At 40.6% G+C, this 17,277-nt stretch overlaps 1 protein-coding gene across 4 annotated transcripts in view; it reads left to right on the forward strand.

Moving 5' to 3' along the window:
- The window catches only part of LOC147023049 (serine/threonine-protein kinase MRCK alpha-like), a 328,524-nt gene that overhangs the window by 208,087 nt on the left and 103,160 nt on the right, over positions 1-17,277 (forward strand). For all 4 annotated transcript variants that reach the window (XM_085888048.1, XM_085888050.1, XM_085888051.1 and 1 more), the window contains 4 exons: positions 1,074-1,322; positions 2,327-2,406; positions 4,098-4,255; positions 13,991-14,122. In XM_085888048.1, the coding sequence (XP_085744174.1) occupies positions 1,074-1,322; positions 2,327-2,406; positions 4,098-4,255; positions 13,991-14,122 (619 nt within the window). The remainder of the gene's footprint in view (positions 1-1,073; positions 1,323-2,326; positions 2,407-4,097; positions 4,256-13,990; positions 14,123-17,277) is intronic.

Consider the following 17,277-nt stretch of genomic DNA (forward strand, 5'->3'; position numbering starts at 1 on the left):
CAAACTGTCGAGGGTACGTATTCGGCATAAGATATTTCAGGAAACAAACTCTCCTCATGCGTGTATGTGCAGCATGTTAAATGTTGCTTGTACGTATATGTGTGTATGTGTGTATTGCTATGCTGTGCTGCTGATTGTGTAGGGGTACTGCTATTTGATTAGTAGTATCCCATATTGGACAATTGTTGATGGGACGGGCGCAGGCTTGCCGAGACCGAGACGCGACGGATCTTACATTCTAGTATCGTATGTTAAAAGAAGATGATTTATAATACCAGCTACCACCAAAGGTGGTGCTAGTTCTGCCACATATCAATTTTGGAGTTTCATTGACATCCATGTTTGTCCATTAGCGCAAGATTATTATTATTTTTATTGATATTGTTGATAACTTTATTGTGGAAAAATATTGTACTATTTAAATGCATCATTGTTGTTGTTTTTGTTTGTTTTTATATGCCATATATATATATATATATATATCTATATCTATATATATATATATATATATATATATATATATATATATATATATATATATATATATATATATATATATATATATATATATATATATATATATATATATATGCCTGGTGTTGGCGCAGTGGTTAGGGCAGTGGCTTGGGATCCAAAAGGTCCTGAGTTCAAGCCCCGTTGGGCCACTGAATTAATACACCAGGGGGTTGACTCAGCCTGTCATCCTTCCGAGGTTGGCGAAGTGAGTACCAGTGTACTGGGCCGGTGTATACACCGGTTGAAATAGGTGTACCATATCCCTGTGTCGTAAGAGGCGACCAGGGTTGCGTCAGGAAGGGCATCCGGCGTAAAACATGTGCCAAATCACTATGCGGATCATACAGATGATCTGCTGTTGCGACCCCTAACGGGAGCAGCTGGAAGAAGATATATATATATATATATATATATATATATATATATATATATATATATATATATATATATATATATATATATATATATCAGGGCGTATTATTTGAATAATGTTACACTTGAAATGTTTATTGGTTTCGTGAGTATTTTTGGAATAATGTTTAGAAATGTGTCTCCAGGAGCGGTTTCAATTTCCACCAAGTGCAAGTGAGGTCTCTGAGGAGGCAAAAGACTTGATCCGTAGGCTCATCTGCAGCCGGGAACAGCGTTTCGGGCGTAATGGCATCACGGATTTCAAGAATCATAATTTCTTTGGCGGCATTGATTGGGACAACATAAGGAGTTGTGCAGCTCCTTACATCCCTGACGTCAGCAGTCCTACAGACACTTCCAACTTTGATGTGGATGACGATTACTTGAAAAACTCAGTAAGTGTTTGTGTTAGCACACATTTTTAGTTTGTTTTAAGGAGGTATTTTTTTTTATCAAACGAGGTATTTTTCAGATGTTTTCATATCAACTAGCAGATACCCGTCTATGACGGGTCTGGGGGACAGGACGTATCACAATACTCGGTTGCGGTAGTTTCTTTGGATGTTTTGCGCCACATTCAACAGCTCAGTTCATATTGGTGGCGTGTCTGGGTGCCCATGGTCGTGTTTGAGACCGGTCGCTTTAAATTGTTGGCCTTGACACATAGTGCCGGATGAGTAACACAAATGATTTGACATATTCATCGTTTCTATATTACCTCCATCAACAGATTAACAACATGGCAGGATAAAAGTTGAAAATGCTGAGTTGAACAAACGTCCTGAACTCATGGACTTAGCACGTAAAGCACGTCGTCTGGGACTCGGCCATCAGTTTGCCGCCGAACGCTGCTGATTGTGATGTCATTGATTCCCTCTTTGAAAATTCTATCTATATTTGATTTTTTTTGAATCCGCTATCACCTGCATAAATACATGGAACACATAATGTGAAGATTTCGGAAGTATGAACAGAATATGTTCGAAGAAAAGTGTGTTAGAAGTTCCAGGCTTACCCCATTATATTATGATGATTGTGAGTTAAAAAAAATTTCATGCTTGTTTTTCCCACCCCCTCCCCCGTGAGTCATTTTATTTAACTTACCTTGCCTGCCTTTTTTTTTCTTCTAATTATTATTTCACCCCTGCAGTGTTTTATATGCTGTTTCTGGTATTATTTCAATTCATATATTTGCCTTGGATGCATTTTATTTCTGTCCTTTGAATTGTACTTTTACTAAACTTCCACTTTCGTTATTTCAATTATTGCATCCTCCAGCTTTTGGCAGTTCAACTATTCTGACATCAATTCCCTATCTATATATCAGGTGGTGATATTTCAAATGTTTGTCATATTTATGCAACTTGATTTTTTTTTCTCTCTCTTTCAAACACTTCAGGAAGCATCACCACCCACTTCACACACTGCTTTTTCAGGGCTACATCTTCCTTTTGTTGGTTTCACCTTCACAACAAGCTCGTAAGTTCACTTTGTGATCCTGCTGCTGTTTCATTAATGCAATGAGGTCATGAGACTGGTCTGTCTCTATATGGTCCGAGAAGTCCAATTTAATATCCCAAAAGAATTGTGCTTACAGCCACATTGTTCCAAATGACTTCGCTGAGATGTAATCGCAAACTGAGAAGAACCCTTGTAATTCTTACTGGAAATAAAAATTAATTAATATTTCATGTGCTTTCAAAAGGTTTACCATGGACATGCATGGAATGACAGATTGAGTTGGTACATTTGGTGAAAAAAAAATACAATAATTTATTTTGGTTCCTGCACATGCATTTACAATGGCATCTAAATTTAACCCTTTGAACCCTGAGCTCCTTGGACTTTCAGCTTCTCCATCTCGGGCTCGCTGGAGAAGAATCCGGGTATTCGGGTATATGGAGGTTTGAATAGCAGCTTGGAAAGCAGCTGCTCGAGTATATGTAAGTTTGAATAGCTGTTTATTTACCCGCTGCTTGAGTAGATGGAGGTTTGAATAGTGGCTGGCAAAACGGCTGCTTGGGTTCAAAGGGTTAATATAAATATAATTATCACACAAGAAAGCAGATTACCAAAAGCACTTCAACTCCAAAATAGTTAACCAAAATAAGTTAGATCTTAGTTTATCACTTCCATAAATAATCGGAAAAATTGGCCTTTTTCTATATCTCTGTCAAAAGAAATGTAAACAGAGGACAGGAGTGAGACATTGAGTAACACAATAAACTGCCTCATTGTCACCTTGGCTAGACAGGCCATCTAATGAGGTTTTTCATTTTAACTCTGCTCATTTTGACTGGTTTATGCTTGTGAAAGGTAATTCTCACCTCACAGTTGATCTCTCTTTGAAAACTTTCTGTCAAAATTGTCATGCAGCCTGTGCATGTTTGGATTCCATCTCTTCTTGCTCAACTCTGTGCCTGCGTCTGCTCCTCGCAGCAATGGTTGGAGGCCCTCAGTCTCAAACAAGATGTTAGAACCTTCTCTCTGGATATATCTCAGGCATTCGACAGTCTGGCATTCTGCTTTGCTTGCCAAGCTCTCTACCTGTGGCATAATAGGCTGTTTTCATTCCTGGATTTTTGACTTCTTCCACGCTCACAGTTTATCGATTGCTATCAGTGGAAGCTGGAGTTCCTCAAAGCAGAGTTTTGGGCCCAGTCATGTTCCTTATCTATATTAGTGACTTCTCCGAGAGGGTAAAGCCCTCTCCTTATTTTTGCAGATGACTACATTGTGTCACCCATTTCCCCCATCCCTCTGCTTGGGCATGCCTTTCTGTCGATCCGGAAATGAGGAGACACTAGTCTGATAAATGGAGCATGTCATCCAGCACAATACATTCGTAACTCCACACCATCAGAGGGGTGACAGTTTGGCATATTGTTCCATTTATTATCTGGTCAACAACCACTTAAAACTGTAAATGCAATGATGCCTTATTTCTCATCGGTTTGTGTTTGCTTTTCATTTTGTTTTTGTGTTGTAAGATTCAGGCAAAAGACAGGACAAGAGAAAAGTATGCTGCATTCTCATACAGCAAATAATGAAGTAAACTCAAAAAGAAAATATGTCTCTAAAATCAATAAATCATATCATTCGATGTCTAACCCCATTGATTGTAATACTTGTCACAAACTTCAGAGATTTTTGTGTACCATGTTGTGCAGCTGCTTGTCCGACCGTGGCACTTTGAAGAGTGTACTGGAACATGAAAGTGATGGATCAGTACAACGCAATTTGGAGGACAATGTTGCTGGGGAGGTTTATGAGAGACGTATTCGCTCCCTGGAACACGAGAAGCAGGAGCTGATTCACAAGCTTCATGGTACGGTGAATACAGTGAGCAGAGTGGATTTTTATCGACTTCTTTGCTGTCATCACAAACTTCAAATTGTTTGAGGCAGTACATTAAATGAATTTATCTTTGGATTTGTCCCTTAGATCATGTATTTATAATTTGCAACTCTGTATTTTCTTTCATAAAATGGGATATTTGTTTTTTAAAAAAATGCTTGAGGCATGGCTTTGCAACTTTAAAAGCAAAGACTGATGAGCATGTTACAATTGTTTATAAAATATATACAAAATGGAGGCGTATGTCTGAGGAACAACAGGTCAAGTTTTTTTTTTATTTTTTTTATTTATTTTTTTTAAACTCGTAAATACCTGCTCCCCCCAGGAGGGAATCATGGTGTCAGTGGAATATCTTGCTCAAAGGCAAAAGTACACCCCCTCCCCCACCTCCAACCCACTTAAGATTATGTGCAACTCCACTTTTAAAAAAAGAAGTGGTTGCAAAACAAAATGTTACCCCTCTCCCCCCTTATGAATTTTCTGGTCGCATCCCTTTACCCTTTATAAGATTGCTGGTTATGTGCTCCTGCCCCCTCATAAAAATTCATTAAAAAAACCCTCCACCAATTCCACTAATCAACATCATAGTACAAAGGACTTGAATGTTTCATCCCTCACTGACTCACAGGTGGTAAGTGGAAAATTTTAATTGTCCATGACTGACTCGCAGGTATATGCAAAATTTAATGGAGGTTGGCCAAGCCAATTTCGATGAACAATCGCAGAATAACGTTGAAAGTAATTGCTAATGGCCAAAAGCATATCAATTTGCAATATTGTCTCTACAAGGAAACATTTTCAAAAAAAAATGGTTCTCTACATACAATATTACCTGTTGATCTTAACATGTCAAAAGTTTCTCTACACAGAGTGCCTCATGTGCTTACATATGACCAAAAAGCGACACGATTCTCCAAGTGTTAGATCATGATGACCAATAATGTAGCAAGTGGGAGATAGTTTGTGTGAACGCCATTCTGATTATTGACAAAACCTGGATGCCTTTCTTAAATTCAGGAAGAACTAGAAAACATCTCAAAATGCAAAGCCCATCCACATCTGCTTTGTACTCTATCTAAACTTGACGAAAACAACAGCTAAGAAAAGAAAACCCCTCAGACCTCAAAAAGGCTCCCTCTCTTTCCAAGCAGCCGTTCACGGAATCGCATGCAAGATCAACTCACAAGCCCCCTGCCGGGTTGCGTGAGCGAGCCACCATATTGAAGCAATAGCTGACTTCCTCAATGCTGTTTCACCCTAACAATCAGCTTCTGTAAAGAGGCTAATGCCAATTTCTTCAATGCACACCTGCACAGTCTCATGGCTTGAGCTACAAAACTCTTATGTGTGCTTTGAATAGACCAGTGTTTCTCAACCTTTTTTGTCCCACGCCCCACTTTGATTTTCAAAAAAATCGTACGCCCCACCATGATTGGAGACACTGCAGTATATACGACATATGTATTCAAAAGGCTTTATTAAAACTTTGTTGCAAATTTTATTTAATTGCTACTCACTTCAATGGGAGCCCTGCCCTTGACGCTGGCTGCGGATTTGTTTGATTCGAGGAACCAATTTAGTCAGTTTCAGCCTTAAATCACCATGTTTCGTGATTTCCAGTCGATTTCTCTTAGCTTGCAGCAAATCGGTAACAACACTAAATCCACATTCGACTAAATAAGATGATGGAAAATTTATCAATACTTCCCTTGCCAAAGTAGTCAAGTTTGGGTATTTCTTTTCGCTCTCCTCAGACAGCCACATCATGGTTCCTTTGATCTTGAAAAGAGTTTTCACAGACTCATCTTGTTGCAACTCGCATAACTCTTCTTGGTATTGCTCTGGTACTTCAGATAAATCCACCAGAAATGGCTGAGTCAACAAGAAGGGAACTCATAGCAAAGCTATGAAAGCGATCATATATATTGATTCATAAATTCTGAATCCTCATGCCCCACCAAAATATTGCTGCGCCCCACCTTGAGAAACACTGGTATAGACAGTCAACAGAGGAAAATAACATAATAAACATACAGCTATAGGTTTGAATAGGGGAGGACAAAACAGTAGAGTCAGGAAAACAAATATCTCATTGTGCATATGCAACACATACAGTGGCCTGAAAAAGTATTCACACCCAACCAATAATGACACATTCAGATGAATTACTAATTATGTAGAAATATTTTTTTCCAAATGAACTTTTTTATTCATAACTCAAGAGATCAAACTAAATACTGACAGTTGAATGAGGTTACATGTCAGGAATACCTGCAAAAAACATTTACAAATCAAAATTTACTGGTTGCAGAAGTATTCAGCCCTTTAGGTCAGTACTTGTTGGAAGCACCTTTTGTAGCAATGACTGCTATGAGTCTTTTGGGGTAGAGCTCTACCAGATTTGCACAGTGAGATGGTGAAATCTTTGCCCCATTCTTCATTCATTCTTTGCCCATTCTCCCATCTTTCAAAGTCATTGTTGGATTTACAGTGACATCCTGAACCAGTTTTCTGCTTGTACGGCTGCTGAGTTTAGATGGTTGACCTGATCGGGGTAGAATCTTGGTGATATGATATGTCTTCCACTTCTTAATGATGGATTTCAACGTACTCAAAGGGATAATGAGTGACTTTGAAATATTCTTATAACCCTCTCCTGAACGGTGCTGCTCCACCACTTTGTCTGACTTATTTGGAATCTCCTTGGTCTTCATGTTTGCCTTGTTGGTTGACTAAGTGAGTTGCACCTTAAAACTCCTTAGATAAGTGGGGGAGCTTCATTTTTGGCTCACCTGGACTTCAGTCCGGTGAGCTTATGTGATCGAGCAGTGTCCGAGGGTGAGTGAGTGAGTGAGTCGGTCATTCAGTCTGTCAACACTTCAGTCATTATCGCTTGAACCAAACACACAATTTTGATGAAACTTGGCCACAAGCTTCATATCTGATGCCTAACAAAGGTGTATTGAACGTGTCCAAATGTGTGCTCATTAAGAGGGTCTATGGGGGGGAGGGGTTTGACCCCCCCCATCCCTCCCCAAAAATAGGTATTTGCTCTCTTCGCCAAAACTACACACACAATTTTGGTGAAACATGACCACAACATTCATCACCTGTGATGTACCAAAGTTTATCGACCTAATCAAAATCTGCGCTCATTGAAGGGGTCTACGGGGTGAGGGGGGGGGGGTTGATCCCCTCCCTAAAATACGTGTTTGTTATCTTCTCTGAAACTACACACATGATTTTGATGGAAAAAAATATCAAGGTCAAAGAGGGTTTGTGGGGAATTTGAGTGACTGTTGCACTGATCAAGATGAGCTTCAGGATGTACAGTGCTATTTTTCAGTTAAACCACTGATTACATACAGATGAAAACCATTACACTCATTTTGTAACCTTTCAAACAAATAATTTGTTCCTGAAGTAATTTAGGATTAATTAGGCAAAGGGTATGAATACTGATACAACTGAGAGTCATCAGACTTTTTCTCTGCTAATCTGACTTATTCACATTTTATCTCCATCTTTTACCTTTATCACTTTGGAGTAGTTTGTGATGACTTTATATTAAGTTTGATTTGAAAGCATCATTAAATAAGTTCAGGTGGCATCAAAATGTGAAAACTTTGTAGTGGGGTGAATACTTTTGTCGGCCACTGTATCTTTTGCATAAATGTAGCTGTCATGCTTGTCTCACAAATGCTAAGAAATAACTATCGTTCCACTACACAGTTTTATTAACTCCAAAAGTTAATTCCCACAACACTACCCCCATCTTCCTCCTTCAGCCTCTCCTGAGGCTGTGCTCAAAAAGGGAGAGCAGCATTGAGGTCTGACCATACAGTACAACCCCCTAACCCATTCTCCACCTGCATGTACAAGATTTCAAAAACAGTTCATTCGTTGGCTACTGCTTTGCTTCACTCAGGCTAATCACGCATCCACTATGCAAATCCTTATACCTCTACATCTGGATGTAATTAAAACAACATGTGGTTGGAAAAAGGGGGTGATAGAGCATCAGCAGGACTTCTTTCTCTGCAAGATCTTTGAATTTTATAAGGTCTTTGGTGCCTCCGACTCAGTATCAGACCCCTTCTCCAACACACCAAAGTCTTTAAAATGGCCTGGAGGACCAAAGAAATTGTATAATTTTTTTTTTTTTTTGTATACCTTGTCGAGGCTCGTGTGAGAGCTAACACACAACGCACAGCAAGGGAGGCATGAGACAAGCGGGGAGGGAGTGGGAAGGACAAAACTGTGGGGAACAGAGACATTAGGAGATCTGTGGAAGGGAGAGGGATGGGGTGGGAAACATGGGGAATACAAGATGAACATTACAGGGACTTTCAGGAAGGAAAGCAGGGAATTTGAAGGAGGTGGGCTTGGGTGGATTATCGGGGGTAGAAAAGATCGAGGATTTGGAGGGGGATGATAAGAGGTGGTGGTGAACAGCTGTTTGAAGGCCTGGGGGAAGAATGGGAATGAATAGAGTGAGGGAGTTTATTCCAAAGGTGGGGAAAAAGAGGAATGAAAGAGTGAAGGTGAGCAGTGATTCGTGATTTTGGTAGTTTTACCAGAAGGGGGTTGTTGGCGGACCTTGAGCGCCCTGTGGAAATGTGGTGGGGACAAATCGCAGAGAGAGCAGGGGGGGCGAGGCTGGAGAGGAGACTGTAGAAGACAGAACGACCACCGACCAACCTGCGGTGATCGAGTGAGAGGCCCAAAGATTCAGCCTCATTGCGGGAGATGCCAATGATCCGAAATGCCTTAGTTTATACAGCGTGAAGCCGAGAAAGGTGGGAGGCAGGAGCACCAGCCCAGAGGGGAGAGCAGTACTCCATCAGGCTGCGGAAAAAAGCTTTGTAAGTTGTCAGGAGCTCAGGTGGGCCGAGGAAGGACTTTGCACGACGGAGGATTCCCAGTCGGCGACTGGCTTTGGAGGCGAGGTTTGAAATGTGGCTTTCCCAGGAAAGGTCATGGCAGATAGTGAGACCCAGAAGCTTGAAAGAAAGGACTTCTTCCAGAGGATTGTTGAGAAAGTGGATGGGGGGGGGGGTTCCAAACGGTCCTTTCGAAGATACATAGTGAGAATGTGAGATTTGTCCGGATTGAAAGACGTGTTCCACGTGTTGGACCAGTTTGTGTTTTTGTCCAGATCTGCAGTGAGCGAAGAAGCTGCTGCTTGCCGGTCTGAGGGATGACCAATGGTACGGCAGAGGGTGGAGTAATCAGCAAAGAGATATAGAGGATTTTCCAGAGAGTCTGAGAATGTGTTTTGGCTGGAGAGCCCACAAAATGTTCTCTTGGCCCATGTGGCCCACACACGTCCTTTTGGCCAATATGTCCCACAAACAAGTGGCAAGACTGGCAGACAGGGTGGCAAGGCTGACTGGCATAGGACGTACAGGTGAGTGGCTGCAGATGGTACAAGCCAACAGGAGCGTGTGATGGCAGAAGGTAAGCCAGCCAGCTTTAGCCCTAAACTGTCCTATTTCTACCTTCCTATTTCTACCTCTACTTTATACAAACTCCTGCCCTCTAAATCCCTCTGAACTAATCTATCCCTCCTGGGCTCACTAATCCATAAGTTAAACTGTCTTTTGGGAGGAAGATAAAGGCACGCACAGTGACGATAAATGATGAGGTGGCGTGGCTCACAAGGCTTGTTGGGGTGTATCTATCCCTATTCTATTCAATTTGGGACATCTTGGATAGAAAAACGCACCTTATCCGATCAACATGAAACTTCACAAGCGTGATCCCCTACTCCATTTGAGGCAGAATGTAAATTTATGATGTCATAGGTCACGTGGTTCTTCAGCCATATTAGCTTGAAAATTAAAAAAAACTAAAAAATCTTTTTTTTCGAAACGGTTGAACAGATTGAGGCGAAACTTCACACGCATGTTCCCCTAGACATGCTTGAACAAGTTTGTTAATTTCTAATTGATAGGTCACATGGTTTGGTGGCCATATTGAATTTGCTCTAAAACCTTCAAACATCTCCAGCATGGCTGGTAAGATCAAGGGGAAACTTCACACACATATTCCCCAAGGGTAGGGATACAAGTTTGTTAATGAATAATTGATAGGTCACGTGGTTTGGCAGCCATATTGGATTGAAGAAAAATATTAAATCATGTTTACTCTGGAACCGCTGCATCATTTAATGTAAAACTTCAGTTATGATCTCGAGCACATGTAGAATGTATGTTTTAAATTTCAACCCGATTAGCCACCACAAGGTCTGATAGCTAGAATTATTTAATTATTTGACAGAACTTTTAGAATTTTTTTTTTTTGCATAAGGCTCACTTGGCTGTGCCTGCATGTGTTTGAGTGTACAGGAGTAGCAATTCAATTGATACCGATGGTGGCCCCAGGAAAAATGGTCAACTGTGTACATAATAAATGGATGAAACTTGGCCTGTTCCTCGGTCCATAACTTGTGAATCCTGCGTCATAGAGAAAGTGTGGGGCTTCATTAGACTCAGGGGAATCCCCCTTTACGCTCTTCACCGATGGTGTCCACATTTATTACTTTGTGTTCAGGTAACTTAAACACAAACTTCAATTCATACCAAGAATATCACCAGAAAAAGGACCAACTGCATACATAAAACTAGAACAGGCACTCGGTAGAGCGCATACCTTCGCCGCCGCAACTTTTTTCGGGGCACATTTGAAAAACGTCATTTTAAAACGTCCATGACGTCACAACCGTCAGTCCGATTGACGTCATATTTGGTGTGTAACCTCCTTGAAGGCAGTCCAACAAAATGGAATGATAAACACTGAAAAATTAAAAAGTTGAAAAATGACGTCATCTTTTGACGTCATTTTGATGCACTTCCGGGGACGTCACGTCCAATCGGGGACTACCATTCTGAAAGCTCGTAGTTCACTGAACATTTTAAGGTTGGTTTCATGTCAATAGCTCTATTAGATCTGAAGCTATGCCTACAAGTATATTTTGACCTTGAGTGTGACCTTGACCTTGACTACAGAGTTAATTGGCAAAACCTGTACATCAATAAACATATATTTTGGTACTGATCCTAATGCCTGGATTTGGGAGACTTTGCTTTATAAAGCATATAGATATTTGAATGTAAAATATCAGGACATTTTAGCCACAATTGAAAAACATGTTCAAACGTCAATGACGTCATAACGGTCAGTCCGATCGAAGTCAAATTTGGTGTGTGACGTCCTTAAGGTAAGTTCTACAAAACGGTATGATCAAAACTGATGAGATTGAAAATTTACGTCATCTTGTGACATCATTTAGACGCACTTCCGATGACGTTACGTCAAATCCGACACTACATATCCGAAAGGTATCTCGTCATGGAACAATATGGCGGTGGTTGCATGTCGATAGCTGTATTATGAAGGAAGTTATGCTCAAAAGAGTGTTTTTGACCTTTTCATGACCTTGACCTTGACCTTTGACCCGATCGCTCCCAAAATCTAATCAAATCGTCCTTGGATACTCACGAATCATCCCACCAAATTTCATGCAATTCGGTTTCATACTTTCTGAGTTATGCGAATAACAAACAAACACACATATTCACAAATAAATAAATACACAGCGACCAAAACAACCTTTCGCAGAATGCGAAGGTAAAAGTAGATTGAACACTTTGTGTTAATCGGTACGTAACTCGTCAGTCCCGTGTTTTATCAAAGCAGGGTGGTATTTGTATCAAAGCCGGACGTCTGGGTGCATGATCATCACTACCAGCAGTTATAAAGTGGCAGTTCTAGTTATTACTATTATTATTATTATTTTTATTATTATTAATGGCAATTTAGTTTTTTTATTGCAAAAATAACCATTTTACCATGGTCTAAATTTCACTGGGCAATCCAAACGTGTGGTTGTAGCTGGCATAATTCTGCAGGACTTTTTCTATGTTTTTGATTCATTCTTCAAGGATGCAAAGTTCAAGCCAGGAATGGGAAGATCATGTACTGGTGTATAACAGGCTATCAAAAACCCAAAAAATCCCAACTTAGGAAATACTTAAAATAACACTCAAACGTAGGAAATGTGCATTGTGGGAGCTAATTTGGAGCCTCGGTTTCCTGCTATTGAAAGCTGTGGAAAGCCGTTATTGCTTTTGTGCAGAAGAACCTTTATGTCTAAGTCAAATGTGAAGAATCAAGAAATTGGCAAATGAAAGTCAACACCATTCCTGCATTTCACTATCATATATCAGCAGAGACTTTGTTCCTATTTTAAAAGCATGAATGAGTTGGAAAAAGTCATATCAGCATGACATGGTAAAAGTTTTCGATTCCATTCATTCTGTGCCCGCTGGTTCCTTGCGCCATTGCCATATCTGTGCTCAGTTGAAATAAATAATAGCAAACTATTCTCATCGTTCTAATTTCAGCAATGTCAGATGGCTGCGTTTTGCAGGAATTTGTTGACGTACTGCTCTTGATAATATAATTATTGACTTTATGAAAGAAGAAGGAAAAGACTTACTGGAAAGAATTGAAAAGCTGTTTGACTTTTTCTTCTTGAACTTCAACCTACAGAGTAAAAAAACAAACTTTGAAAGGCCACAGAGGTATGAGAATTAATTTAAAAGTTGTTGCTTTATTTTGTGAGGACAAAATGTGAGCTGGGATACCAGGTACACACTTCTCCTTTGGTTACATTATTTAGCTCGGCCTAATCTACAGGTGCTGTAAACTTGGTGGAAAAAAATTATTTGTGAAAAATTAATTTTACCAATATGATGTACACATTTATTTTTGGGAGTGTGGCTCGTGGGTAAGGGGAGGGGCAGGCGGTGGATGGTGCAAAGCATGAGAGTGACCCTGTGCAACAGCTATTGAGTGGACAAGTCTATAAATTTGCTTCAAAAGTAAAATGGTGAAATTGGTCGATTGGCAAACTGGATTCCAATGTTGTAGATGATATTATTTTGCTATTGAGTACGTCACACCATTCTTGGTTCCATTTTGAGGAGTTGGAGTAAATTATGCATCATGATGATTCAGGACAAAATGAATTGCAATCGTTTTTGAAGGTTAACAATAGATGGACCGACTACATTCCTTTTATTTTATTATTTATGCAACATTGAACCTAATTATGTTGTTTTACTTTCTCAATGCATTACAACATTGGTCCCCAACCTGTGGCCCACGGGCCGCATGTGGCCCGCGGAGCCCTATACTGCGGCCCGTGAGGATTTTCCAATCAAAACACATTTCCATGTAGTAATTTTAAAGGGGTTTACACACTGCCACTGCCGGCCACTGCCGGCCGGCACCGTGACCTGAAAAGCCTTACACAATGCCGCTGCCACTTACCGTCGGGAGGAATCAAATCAATTTGATTTTACCTTCCGGCATCTTGCGGCAGAATTTAAAATTAATTACATTTAATAAAAAAATTAAAATAAAAAATGCATCAAGTTTCTCATTGAATGAAAATGTTTCTCAGTATCAAGTTTCTTAATAAAATGCATCAATTTTTTTCTGGCTCCCAACATCCTTGGGAGTAGTGAATGTAGTGATCAAAAGGTTGGGGACCACTGCATTACAATATGTATTTAATGTACAGACTTGTGTTGCAACGGGTGATTCTGTCAATCCCAATGAATTTTATCAGTGTCTTTTTGTTCATTTTCCACGAACCTTATATGTTTCGCTTGTTTGTTTGTTTGTTTTTTTCCAGAATCCTCACAAACGATGCAGCCAGTGACATTCACCTCAATGGATGGCCCTTTGTCTATGTCACCAGTTGGCAAGGATCTGGAATTGAAGAAGCTCAAAGAGGAAATTGAAAGGTTGAAAATGTCACGGTCAGGTAGGCCTTAAAGGGTGTGAGCCTTTCTTCTTCAGTGGGCCTAGTCAACACAGCCTTCGCCTCTTGGTTCTTATTGTTGTGCTTGTGTTAACTGGGTTTGTGTTTTTATTAACCCTTGCACTTCATTCTCCCTGGAACCCTTCCCTCCATTGCAAGAGATCCTTGTTTCCTTTTTGCAACCTTGCTTTTCCCTTGTACGAGTTTCATGCTGCTTGCTCCAATTTCTTATATGGCGATGCTGCGCCTGTGGGACCATCCTGTGCCAAAGTGATGCTGGCTATGTATATGTATACATGGGCCATTTTCAGAATAAGGGCCAAGTCACGGTAAAGACATGGCCAATCGGTTTCTATGGTAACAGGTTCTGCAAGGTTGTTGAAAGTTGTGACAATACGTAAAACAACATTTCCATTCATCAGGGCAAGTACGTTTTTGCTGGAAAAACTAAAAATATTTCTTTGAGAGAAAGATTTTTGTCCCAAATGCCCGTACCGTTACCCTGTCAAAATAAAATATGCGTTTTTGTAAATCGCCTATGTAAGGCATTTAGGCATAACGATCTGGTAGCTGGTCTTTACTATGACCAGTAATGCGTATACTTCAAACATTATGGTGACTCGTAGTTGCTGGTGCAATGGTTTCGGTGTAACATCTAAATTTATGCATGTCCACCGGGAAAGCTATACTCTGTCTTTACCGCTACCACTGTCTTTGAACGTGCCACAGGCAGTTCCCAGATTTTTTTTATAGTTGTCGTTGGTGTATCATACATAACACGTGCTTTTACTCGCGGTAGCCATATTGCAAAGAACGACCACTCAGCGTCTGTCGAAGTTCCTGAAATATCTTCAGTAAGTTCAGCAGCCAAGAATCTCACAAATTACTTGTCTATACCGTGGTCATCGATAGCTACTCTATAATACGTAGGAATCGTAAGGATTGTTTACTCTTGTGCTGCATCGGCTGTATTGAGTAAAACAAGTACATTTTGTGTGCAGGTGAATGTCCGGTCCGACACCAGGAACCGGAATGTGTCTTTTCCGTTACCACTTAGCGTCTTTACCGTGATGGCGGTAACGGTAAAGACATATGGGTTAAAAACAAAAATTCATTAATTTTCTTCATTAATGAAGATCTAGCGTTGCCGATTTCAGGATCTGTTGTTGGGATTTAATGATGTACTTCAGTGACATTTAATCATTGGAATGAGAGTATGAGATTTTTAGATTTGTCTTTACCGTGACAGCCCTTATTCTGAAAATGGCCCGTATATAGCGGTTTGTTCAAGATCAGTTCCCCTTTCATTCACTTGGTGCAGCTCTTTCTTCTGAATCTGAATTACATTGATCAATTTTCTTGATTCAGGCAGTCAATTTAGTAGAGTTGATAAATATTACCTTTGAGTACAACATGTACGGGTGCACAATTCTTGAGTATTAAAGTGCAGATATCATCATATTCTGTAACAGCAGAATAGTCTCGAGTTGGAAGGAATGTTAAACCGTTTTCAGGAAGTAAACTCATGCTGGATGGGTTTTTGCATGGTGAGGGAGTGGGTGGCTTACGTGGGTACAGGCACAAAGTCTTTCGGGACCTTGCCAGAGAAGTGTCCATTATAACCACAAGAATGCTTCAAGGGTGGAGAAACAGATATGGTGCATTTGCAGTCAGAACAGATTTGAACAACTACCACTGCTTTTGTGGATGCTGAGACCTCAGACCTGAGACCTCAAGGCCTGCTGTTGAGCTCTGGCAAATTGAAGGACAACAACACAATAGATTGGAGCTTTACAAAGAGAATCCCTGCACCTTTGCTTGGATAAGCAAGCGATTACTTTCTTGGAAGGAAAGCAACTGCTTTGAAAATTTCCTCACCACATGAATAGTGCATATAAAGGGATTTTGAGGGTGAACATGTGTCTGTGTATTCGTGGGGTCATAAAGTGTGACCTGCTTCGACATTTATGCTTTGTGTATTCGTGGTTTTATTTATTTATTTGTTTTTTTACACTTCAGGACTTGTCTCCTATATACTGTATCCACCTGGGAAATTGGAAATCAGCCAACATCACAGCATTACATAACAAGTGAAATCCTTCAATACAGTGCGTGTGGTGAAGCAAATGAGTACACTATGATAGCATAAGAAGAACTTAGCTTTCAGCGTTCGACGCGAAATGCGATGGTGGGCGGAAATGACGTCTTTCGGCGCAAAATGCCATGGTGGGCGGAAATGACGTCTTTCATTCGTTCGTACATGAGAGGGGCGCGTTTCTTGTTTTTTTCCGTCAAGCAATAAATTAAATGGTTTTCACATATATAACACATTAGTTTCACAAATTTCCATTGAAATACTCAGGTATTTCCGTCAATTGTCTCCATTTCCGTCTCGGTTACGCACTGCCATCTACCAGACGGCCGTCATTGGCTGTCTTGAGGCACGTGGGGGAGGGACACCGGAGACGTGGTAGACACCGGGAACATTTCAAACTCGGTGCAATTGTATACAGCGCACGTGCTGTAAAAAGTTGCAAAAACAGATCCCCTTAACTCCAGCCCAATTAGCTTACTGTACTTCCAACTATTAGCAAGCTCATGGAATCCATCATCGCAGATGACATAAAATCATTTGTTTTCTCCAACAGCCTCATCTCAGATCATCAATTCGGATTCAGGCCTGGTCACTCTACCTACTCTCCCAACAATGGTGGAGGCCCTCAATATCAGACATGAGATCAGGGCCGTCTCTCTGGACATATCTCGAACTTTCGATACAGTCTGGCATCCTGCCTTGCTCTCCAAAATGTCTGCCATGGAATCCAACGCTAACTCCACTCTTGGATTTCTGACTTCCTCCACTCTCATAGCCAATGTCTGGCTTTCAACGGAACCCTTTCATCTCCTCTCCCTGCCAAGGCTGGAGGACCCCAAGGGTCCTCATCCTATTCCTAATCTTCATCAATCATCTCACCGACTCTGGAAAATCCTCTTTATCTTTTTGCTGATGACACCATTCGCTGCTGTGACATCTCTCATCCTTCTGACAGGCAGGCACCATCCTCTTCTCTGTCCTCAGACTTCGATAAAAATCACAAAGGAAAGAAGGATTCAGTTAAGCAGATGATGTCTGGTTTATTGGCAGCGGCCTAGATTGA

The sequence above is a fragment of the Eptatretus burgeri genome, chromosome 7 (assembly GCF_056783735.1).
Source record: "Eptatretus burgeri isolate ZD-2024b chromosome 7, Ebu_testis_v1, whole genome shotgun sequence".
Lineage (NCBI taxonomy): Eukaryota > Metazoa > Chordata > Myxini > Myxiniformes > Myxinidae > Eptatretus > Eptatretus burgeri.